This window comes from Bidens hawaiensis, unplaced genomic scaffold (assembly GCF_021521415.1).
Source record: "Bidens hawaiensis isolate Kalapana, Puna unplaced genomic scaffold, B.hawaiensis_p1.1 tig00028002_1, whole genome shotgun sequence".
Classification (NCBI taxonomy): domain Eukaryota; kingdom Viridiplantae; phylum Streptophyta; class Magnoliopsida; order Asterales; family Asteraceae; genus Bidens; species Bidens hawaiensis.
The window spans coordinates 208,577-219,118 of NW_027494542.1; the positions used below are offsets into that span (position 1 = coordinate 208,577).

The 10,542-nt window shown below is 32.3% G+C and overlaps 2 protein-coding genes across 2 annotated transcripts; one reads left to right on the top strand and one right to left on the bottom strand.

Annotated features, from left to right (window-relative positions):
- Positions 1 to 227: 227 nt before the first annotated feature.
- On the top strand, positions 228 to 2,761 carry LOC143576141 (phosphatidylinositol/phosphatidylcholine transfer protein SFH9-like). The gene is made up of 11 exons (XM_077060312.1): positions 228 to 390; positions 495 to 523; positions 1,015 to 1,098; positions 1,180 to 1,233; positions 1,334 to 1,411; positions 1,483 to 1,536; positions 1,623 to 1,682; positions 1,753 to 1,848; positions 1,915 to 2,016; positions 2,108 to 2,188; positions 2,258 to 2,761. Exons 1-11 carry the CDS (start codon positions 336 to 338, stop codon positions 2,573 to 2,575), a joined length of 1,011 nt encoding a protein of 336 aa, XP_076916427.1. The 5' UTR covers positions 228 to 335; the 3' UTR covers positions 2,576 to 2,761.
- Positions 2,762 to 2,869: 108 nt separating this feature from the next.
- On the bottom strand, positions 2,870 to 5,295 carry LOC143576140 (WEB family protein At5g55860-like). Its single transcript, XM_077060311.1, has 2 exons — positions 5,116 to 5,295; positions 2,870 to 4,642 (listed from the first exon to the last, which is right to left on the bottom strand). The coding sequence occupies exons 1-2, from the start codon at positions 5,293 to 5,295 to the stop codon at positions 3,113 to 3,115; spliced, it is 1,710 nt and encodes a 569-aa protein (XP_076916426.1). The 3' UTR covers positions 2,870 to 3,112.
- Positions 5,296 to 10,542: the final 5,247 nt, after the last annotated feature.

Genomic DNA, 10,542 nt, shown 5'->3' on the forward strand with positions numbered 1-10,542 from the left:
TATTGAAAAGAATATAGTTGCTTAAAGGGGAAGAAATCCACTGGATTTGGACCGTTAACAATCATAAAATGACTAGACATTAGATAACATATACAAATTGTATGTATATATGTCACACCTGTCTTTCTTGACCCTACTTTTAATTATTAATAACGATTGGATTCTTTATCTCTATCTTTCTTTTTTCGCAAAGTAAATTAAAAGTAACTAGAGAGAGAGAGAGAGAGAGAATTAAAGACATATAAAAGAGTGTCCATCTTTGAAGTAAATTTTTAATTTTTCTTTATAAAACCATCTGATGCACTGTCTTGTTTGGAACAACTCCAAATAAGCTAATGGGTGGTGTTTCTCATGAAGCAATCAATCAGCTCAAGGCCTTAATGGACCAAGGTTTCTGCCTCCCTTTGAACTTACAATCATCTTGTTAGTATATCTAGCAGTTATGATTGGTACTAATTAATATTTGACGATTCTGCGAAAATATTATTATGCAGTTGATGAGCCTCTCAAAAGAACATTTCAGGTATGCAAGTTTCCCATTACCAATTAACTCTCATAGTCTGGTTTTGATGGTTTTAGATCAAAGCATGATTTTTGTCTAAACTGAAACCAACCCAAACCAAACTATATATATAGTTTCTAACCAGTTGGTTGGCTGGCTGGCTTTGGTTTCATTTCACAATTTAGATTTATTGGTGCTTTACAATAACATGATTGCATAAAATATAGTTCAATTACAGAAGCGAATGATCCAACGGTTAACACTTGAAGACGGTCTCGTATTGTTAAGTGAAACTCATTCATAATCCAACTTACAATTATTAAAGAATCAAGTAAAATACAAAAGTTAAATATCCGGTTTGGTTTTTTGCATTCGCTTTCAAGTATAAACCATAAACCAAATTGTTGGGTACGATCTGAAAATCCCTACAAGGCCAATAACCGGTTTTGATGATTCACACACAATCCTAGCGTCAGTTGTGGCCAACTATAAGTTGCCCTCTCTATTTGCAGAATGTTCATCAAGGATATAAAGTGGAAACATTGGAGAGATTTTTAAAAGCCAGGGATGGGAATGTTGCCAGAGCCCACAAGATGGTTCAATCATTTCCCTTTCATTATTAGTATGCTTTGTTTTCAATACACTTTTTGATGGGATCTCCTTGCATGACTTTACAGTTGTTAGATAGTTTACACTGGAGGCTGGAAAATGGTATAGATGACATTCTATCTGTAAGTATTTTTACATTAGTACTATTATATCATCAATTCTAAAAAAAGGGCATATAAACACAATTAGCAAACTTACATAATTATTTACCATCCGATGCAGAATCCCATAGTTCCTACAAAACTTTATAGAGGAGTGCGCGAATCACAGCTGATAGGCGTGTCTGGCTATACAAGAGAGGTACTTAATTACTCACAAAACTTAAACATTATTGTTTGATCACTCATATATTTCTATGCTGTCTTTGACAGGGCCTTCCGGTCTTTGCTATCGGTGTAGGTCTCAGTACATTCGACAAAGCATCTGTAAGAATATGATATCGTATTTCTTTTTTGTGTTATTTTAACAATACCATAATCGTTATGCAACGTTGTGCATATACTTGCCTCAGGTCCAGTATTATGTGCAATCACACATTCAAATTAATGAGTACCGAGATCGTGTAATATTGGTGAGGGAACCTCCTATATTGTAGTTTTGTTCATAACAGACTATGTATGCTTATGCGTTATTTGTTGCAGCCTGCTGCAACAAAGAAAATAGGACGGTATGTTGGCAAGTGCATAAAGATTTTAGATATGAGTGGTCTGAAACTTTCGGCATTGAACCAAATTAAGGTAAAGGGTTTTAAAAAACATTATGGTCGCGTGTAGCAATTTAACATTATGGTGGAATGAATGCAGCTTGTGACTGCCATCTCTACTATTGATGACCTCAACTATCCTGAGAAAACAATCACATATTATATAGTCAATGTTCCATACGTATTCTCGGCTTGTTGGAAGGTCAGATTCGTGCCATGCTAACTTAAAGTTCATCAGAACTATGCAATATTTATCTTTTTGAGCGTATCATGTCATTATATGTTACTTGCAGGTTGTAAAACCGCTGTTGCACGAGCGGACAAGGTTAAAAGTTCAAGTGTTGCCAGGGTGTGGCCGTGATGAGCTGTTGAAGGTAAATACAGTTTGTTAAGTGAAATCATATGAATGTAGTGGAGTTTGATTCTTAATTTACCGTGTGTAGATAATGGACTATTCTGCGCTTCCTCATTTTTGTCGAAGAGAAAGCTCTCGGTCTTCTCGGCGTGGTAGTAGTAGTAATACAACTGAAGATTGCTTCTCACTGGACCATCCTTTTCATCAGCAACTATACAACTACATGACGAGGCAGTCAGGGATTTGTGAATCAACAAGACCACTAAAGCATGGATCTGTGCTTGTTGAAATGCCCTTGGCAGACCTTAAAAAGGCTGAGTTTTGCAGAACCCTTGAATCTGAGTGGAAAAAGTTTCAAAATCAAGATGATCTTTATCGGTTACATGATATCAAAATCAGTGATTAGAGTGTGCTTACTTATGATACTCATAAGATATGTATTTTGATTCGTTTTCTGATTCCCATAAGAGAAACAGTAAGGAAATCTAGGTATTGTTACCATGAGATTGTGCATAGATTGGCATGCCTTCATTCCTCGCCCTTTTAAATAAAGATTTCCATCATTCTATATATTGTACCTTGATTTAAGCTTGTGCGTACACGCACTCGCCATCCACTAAAACAAAAGATGACAAATCGATCAGCTGGTGTAATTAGTGATGAACCTATGCTATGTAGGGGAGGGGAATTAGATACTTCGAACTTTCACAGAAATGAACTTCTTGTTCTTTGAAATACACTTTTTGTCTTATCCGACTATTGATTTGGTGTACCCATGGAATAGTTAAATATGAAAACTATATACATGTCAGAAGGCTATGAAATTCATGAAATCCAAAACCTACATAACTGACGAGGATTTGTTACAATACATATAGAAAAGAGGCCTCAGATTGATACTTATCTTTCGGCCCTCAAAATTGTTGAGCCGCGTTTGTGCGGCTCATGCCCTCCACTTCCTAAGTTCACTTTCTATCGCCTCCTTTGCTGCATCGGCCATTTCAGCTATCTTTAAAGCTTCAGCAAGTTGGATTTCAATATCCTTAGTTTCTTGCTTGCTCCTCTCGAGTTTCTGAAGCGTTTGTCTCTCTTTTTTCTTTATTGTTTCCACCTGAGACAAAGCGGTTGCCACTTTAGCTTCAGCTGCTTTTGCTGCTTCCTCACCTTTCTTGTTCAAAGCTTCATACTCCTGAGCTGTCAGCTTGATCTTATCATCACCAGAACCTTTTGAAGCTCTTTTGCGTATTTGCTCGCTCGCATGCTCCTCCGCGGATTTTGCTTTCTCAAGCTCTTTAATAGCAGCCTCCAGCTTCTCCTCTGCTTCTTTGTTACCATTCTCAGAATTTTCAGCTTGTCTTTTAAGTGTGTCCACTTCTTCTTTAACAGCTTGTGCTTCTTTTTTCCCCTTTTCAGCTTCAGCCATTGTTTCTTTTATCTTTACCTCCAGTTCATTGATACTCTTTGTTGCTTTGTTTAGTTCCGTGTTAGCCTCTTCAATTTCTTGTTTAATTTTGTCCAACTCAACTTGTTGTTGCTCGCGTTTTAAGTCGTCTCCCCTCAACAGATTAATGTTCTTCTTTGTATTCTCGAGTTCCTGTTTTAATTTTTCCACCGCAGCTCTAACTGAGTACTCTTCCTGTTTGATCTCTTTAAGTCGTTTCTTCGCTTCTTCCACCTCTAATTTAGAGTTCTCTAAAGTCTCCATATCTGCATCACGAACCTCACGCAACTGTTCTTCTAAAACATTAATCGCCTCGGTTGTTTCTTCTAGCTTTATTCCTAAAGTCCTAAGTTCTGAAAGTTTATGTTCTTGTTTCAAAGACTGTATTTGCAATTCTAAATCTTCCTTGGCTTTCTTTCTTGACTCTATGAATGCTTCCTTTTCTTCCATAATATTGAGATGTTCTTCGTGTGCTTTTTCTGAAGCAAGTTGCACGCGATGAAGGGTTTCACGCATTTCCTCAACTTCTCTAGAGAGTTCAACCATTTTCTGATGGTTTACTTTTGCAGCATGCTGTGCATCTGCAGCCTGTTGAAATGCAGCCAGCTTAGCTTCCAAAGCAGCATCGAAATCTTGTCTGAGGCTAGTGAGTTCTTGCTTGATTGAGATAAGTTCATTTGCAGATGTTTTATACTGAGTTATTTCTTTATCTACATCCTCTTTCCATCCGTCATTAACTGCTAGGCTTTGGCTTTGGATTTGGCTTTCGCCTTGGGTAGATTTCAGCCTTTCAAGCTTGTTTTCAACAAGTTTTTGTTCTCTAGCCTTTGCAATCTCAATAGTCTCTATCGCCGCATGCTTCCCTTCACTTATCATCTGTAGCTTGCTAGTTAGCTCGTGCAACGCCTTATTCGCCTTTTCAAGGTCAACACACGCCTGTGCTTTTGTACTTTCTGCACTTTTTAGTTGCTCTTTATACTTGTCAAGCTCTTTTAGTGTCCAATGTAGTTGTGTCTCCTTCTCCAATACCCTCTGTCAACATGGATATTAATTTAAATCAAAACTCACCAACAATATAGATAGGTTTTCTTGGCTAAATGTGGAACTTTATGTAGAAATGTTTTCTTTTGATGACAATAAGGTGTTTTTTTTTTCTGTTGGACTTTTAAATGAAATTTTAAAAAAAGTCAAAGTCGCTATCTAGACAACGTCTTCACCTTGTTCAAAAAATAGTAGAATCGAATTCATCACTGAACTGAAGTCGTTACCTAGTGCCTTTGACAAGTTGTTTCACTTGAATTCGCAATGTTAGATAGTGACTTCATCTTTTATTTAATTTGAAGTCGCCATCTTAGACCGCAACTTCTTTTTGTCATTCAAAGTCACGATCTTAGATAACGAATGATCCAAATTGGAAGTCTAAGCCAAAAAGCCATCTCTTTGTCATCTTGGGTTTTAAAAATAACCCAATTTTGGAAAAAGTTCCTAAATGTGTATATACATACACCGGTTTTTGATGCCTCTCCAAATAAATTGACAGCTGCTTTAACAGACTGGATGGGTGCCCGCGTATCGATCTCACCAACGGATGCAGTTGGGGAACCGGATGCAGAGGTTGAGCCGCCTGCAGGTGGAGTCGGAGAACTTGCCACATTTTGGCGTGTTCTTCCTTGAAAGTTGAACATCGTCTCTTCTTATACGTATCCACCCTTATGATACATACGAATAAAACATATATTAATATCACAACCAGCTGATACTTATATAACAAACCAACCATTAACAATATCATTGCTTCAAGTTCTGTTGCAAAACATGTGTGTTTCACATACGAAACAAATTAAACATTCCCTCAAATGCTCTAATAATAAAAAATGTATGTACCTCCACGATGGGTTGTATCTTTATAATCTAACTTTCCCTGTCAGATACCAAGATAAAAACAAAAGAAATTGAGACTCGTGTTTTTGTGGGAAAACGGATTTTTTTTGTTTTTGATCAGGGTGAGTGAGAGAAAGAATTTTTTGTTTCTAAATTTAGAAACTCAGTCATCCATTCATTTCAAATGTATCAATTAATAAGGTTTGGAGACATTCTCGGATATATATAGATATATATATATATATATATATAGCAAGGTTATAATAAAAAGTTAATATTTCATAAGAAGTGTAGGAAATGATTTGAACTATTGGATGAAATCGAACACACGGTATGATAGTCAATAATGAAATGTTTTAGTTTTGGAATATATAATTTGAAATTTTGCTGACTTTGTGGATTTGTTTATTTAAAAAATTTCCATTCATTATTTTGTCACACACAAATTGTTTATGTTTTATGAAGATCATCGACATCAAATAATTGACTCATAACATCCCTTTCGTTTTCTCAGTTTATTTTGAAACAATCACCGACGTTCGGCGTTTGGCTTTGTCCAGAAGCCACCACCACTGGTCATCAACCCTCGCATAGTCACGTCAGTTTCTGCTCTTCGATCAGCCGATGTACAACACTATAGCCTGTCGGGATAGTGCCACCCAGGCCACCGCCGCCGATCTTTGGCTCTGTTTGCAATAATCGATTCCTTTTCCCTTCTTGCCGGAAATACATATCGGAGGCTAATACATCCTTTTGGAAAAGATGAGATATTTATGAAAATTGCAGGCCAAAAAATCAATCGGAAAAAATAGTCGGTAGTTATGGCGGTAGAAGGTAAAAGAAATATGATGGAGGTGTTCATAGTTGAAGATTAATTTGTATCGTACTCTTATTTTATTAAAAGAAAAGTTGTATTTTATAATTAGAAAAAGTAAGTCAGTGTGTTACGATTTGTGGCCAAGATTTGAATTTGTATTCATGTAATTAAAACATTAAGTGTATTTCTTTATAAAAGAAAAAAAACTCCGTCACAATGTCTCTTTTCATAAAATCGGAATGATTTTTTCATACGATTGAATGTGTTTTAAATCTTTGTTTATATGTAGTGTTTTTGTTCATGAATGTTGGTTATGATGTGTATATGAAATTAATTATAGATGATTAGTTTTAATATGTAATGATTGGTGTGTTTTTAGTGTTTATAGTTGATGTTTTAGTATGATGTTTATTGTGTTTTTGTACATCATGTTCAACATAATGTGTTTTTGTTCTTAATGTTCTTGGTGTTGTGTTTTAAATTTCGATGAGAATTTGGTGTTGTATTTTAAACACATTGTAAAATAGATTATGATGTTCTTGGTGTTTTGCTTTAATTTTAGATTAAAATATGATAATCGTAGATATAATATGGTGTGTTTTTGTTCTTGATGTTCTTGGTGTTTTTTTTGTAAATTTGGACTAAACTTTGGTGTTATGTTTTATAACACACTGTAATTCAACAAGATTTACGTTATGTGTTTTTGGTGTTCTAGGTGTTTTTCTGGTAATTCAACAAGGGTTATTTATAGTATGTATTCGTGTTAAATTTGGATGAAAATATGATAATTAAATATTTAATAAATATTTCCATATATAATATAACACATGAGACGATTATTCCATTTAACATATATTTATATACCTTTAAAATAAAACACACTCTCAATTATCTAATCTTTCCATCTTAACCGTTGATTACTAAGATCCAATGCTCCAGATTTCTTCCTATACTTTTTAAACACTCTCATCTTTTTAGAATAACCCTTCCCTATATATATATATATATATATATATATATATATATATATATATATATATAGAGAGAGAGAGAGAGAGAGAGAAAATGGTTAAAATAAAAAACATAGTTTTGTAGGAAGAGTGGGAATGACATAAAATTTAGAGTTAGAAAACTATGTATCATAAATCCTAGATCTTAGTAAACTATTTGGTAGTTTAAAAACTATCAATCTCAACCACTAGAGCATAGATTCAAGGGCTTAGATTTATTCTGGTAATTATTTCTTTTTATTATAACCCATGAGATGATTATTCCATTTAACCCACCCCTGGTAATTAGTAAACTTTTTATTATTCCATTTATTCTTACTCTTCTTAGGAAACTATTACTTTTTATTATAACCCACCCCTATATATATATATATATATATATATATATATATAGGAGAGGGTTATCCTAAAAATAAGTAGTTTCCTAGGAAGACTAGGAATAAATCATAGCCATTGGATCATATCAATCAATGGTTAAGATTTAAAATTACAAAAAACCGTCATAGTTTCCTAGAAATATTCTTTCACCATTATAACCGACATAGTTTCCTATAATTATTCTTTCACCATTGTTTTTAATGCCAAATGTCAAAATTCTATTGGTTATTACCAATCCTAAGAAACAACTTCTTTTTATTTGAACCATTTTCTCTCTCTCTCTATATATATATGATTGATTTCTTTTGAGAACCACTTTGAGTTTTAAGAACTCGAAAGAACTCAACGTAACAATTTTTTTTTCGAATTTTTTTTTACACATGTGTAATATGTAAGTTAAAGTGATGTACAAAAAATTACGGTATTTTTTTACACACCGAATCGACTTTTTACACATGTGTAACTAACGTTTAAACTTGTGTAATTATCAAAAATACTTATTCTCTCTCCTGCTTCATTTTTTAATTAAATTTAGTCTCAGCCACATATTTCAAATCATTTAATTAAATGTGTGGTTCAAAATTGAGTTCTTAAAATTCTTAAAACTCACAATGGTTCTCAAAATAACTTTCCCCTATATATATATATATATATATGGTTAGTCTCTATTGAGAACTTCAATTTTCATAAGAACTTTAGGAAGTAATCTAGACCACTCATTAATTATTCATTTTAAAATCAAAAATTAAATAAAAATGGTATAGTTGGAATCCCTTAAAGTTCTCTCTCTAAATAGTTAACTAACTATTTAATTAACTGGCTTTCACCTTTGTATTTCTTTTTTCTTTTTACGTATTTAAAAACATGTTAAGATCAAATTGATATATGCCTACATCTATTTTTTCAAACTAACTGAAGATGGTATGTAAATATGCATGCATGTAAATTTACGTAAGTGTACTATTTACATATATGTAAACTTACATATTGTTCATTATTTCTTTTTATATCCATGTATTTGTTCATATGTAAATCTACATACTAATCATCCAAATTTCAAGCTGATCATCTAATTCCATATATGTAAATGTTCATATTAATTATAATTTTCCAATTTGATTTCTATACAAACTGGTTATCTATTTACGTAATATTTACAAGCAAAATGCATTGATATTAAATCATATAAAAATCATTATATAAAATATTAAAAGTCAAAAACCTTGGTTTATGATTGCGCCATATGACTTGCAATATCAATTACTTTTCACAAATCTAATTAACTGCACTAACCTATCTTCAATGAAGATACGTATTAGTACGTATTGCTAATTTTAAAGAAAACTAATAAATATCGATTGCCAAATCATTTACCTAACAAAATTTACCGAAGAAGCCAAAAAACATGAACCAAGATTCTATTGTTTAATTGTTTATCTTGATTATTTAATCTAGGAAGAGAAATCAGAAACCCTAAATGGAATAAACGTGATTTAGGAAAGAGATTTGAGAGATTATAGGAAAAAATTAAGAAAGAGAATAGTTTTGATCACTATACTGCCATTTTACTTATTTAGTTATTACCCATAACCTTTTATTTAATTACCCAAATGTCATTATTATTTTTAACCATTGATAAAATTTGAATGGTTGTAATGAGTTCTCAAAGTTCTCATAAAAAATGATAGTTCTTAATTGATACTCATCATATATATATATACACACACACACACACACACACACTAGCTTTTGAACCCGTATATTACACGAGATTTATCAAATAATAAAAATAGAAAGGTCCATTATCTAAAGAAAATGAACATAATTGAAGGTAAAAGAAGATAAAACATATAGTACAAACAATAAGACTAAAATCTCAAATTTACAAATTTAATTTTTTTATATACAACATTTGCAGAAATTGTTTTGACTAATTACCCGTGAAAAACTATGATAAATGAGATGAGAGATTAGAGAATTAAAAGAGAAATTATAACCATTTCTCAAAACTATTTTGTCTCATGACCCATGGATATGTAGGATAAATAAGTTGAGAAATTACAGAATTGGAAATGAAATTATAACCCATTTGCCAAAATTATTTTGGCCTATGACGAATGAATAATTAAGATGAATGAGATGATAAATTAGAGAATTAGAAAGGAAATTATAACCCATTTGTTAATATGATTTTGCCCATAACCCATGGATAGGTAGGATGAATGAGAAAAGAGATTAGGACTAAAATGAATGTGAGATTGCCACATCATCTTCATTATTTTCTTTTATTAGTATATATATATATATATATATATATATATATATAATATATATATATATATATATAAAGCAAGAGTGATGGACAAAAGTAAGAGTGAGATTTTAAGAGTTTTACAACCATAAAACATATGTTACAAGATTTAAGATGGGTAAAATAGTAATTGTACCATCAAATATCAACGTGTGTTGCATTTTAATTAAAAAATAAGTTACAACTTTTACCCTTAAATTATAGTTATGTTTTGTAAATTCTAATTATTCTTACATATTGCCCCTTCATCTTTAAACCTCAAATTGACAACTTAATTTAAAATTCTTATTCTTTTTATATCTTTTAATATATTATGCTATAAAAAAACCGAACTTATCGTTGCTATGTGCATATTTTTGTCAACGTTTCGATGTAGATTTTATTCATCACCGACTTATCGATTATAATGTACAACTCTACTATGCATTAATGCACAACTCAATTAAGCATTATTATAAAATGGTTGATAATTACAAACTTTTAATTTACACCCCTGTATAAAACCTCCATGAACCAATTTTCCTTCTGAAGCTAA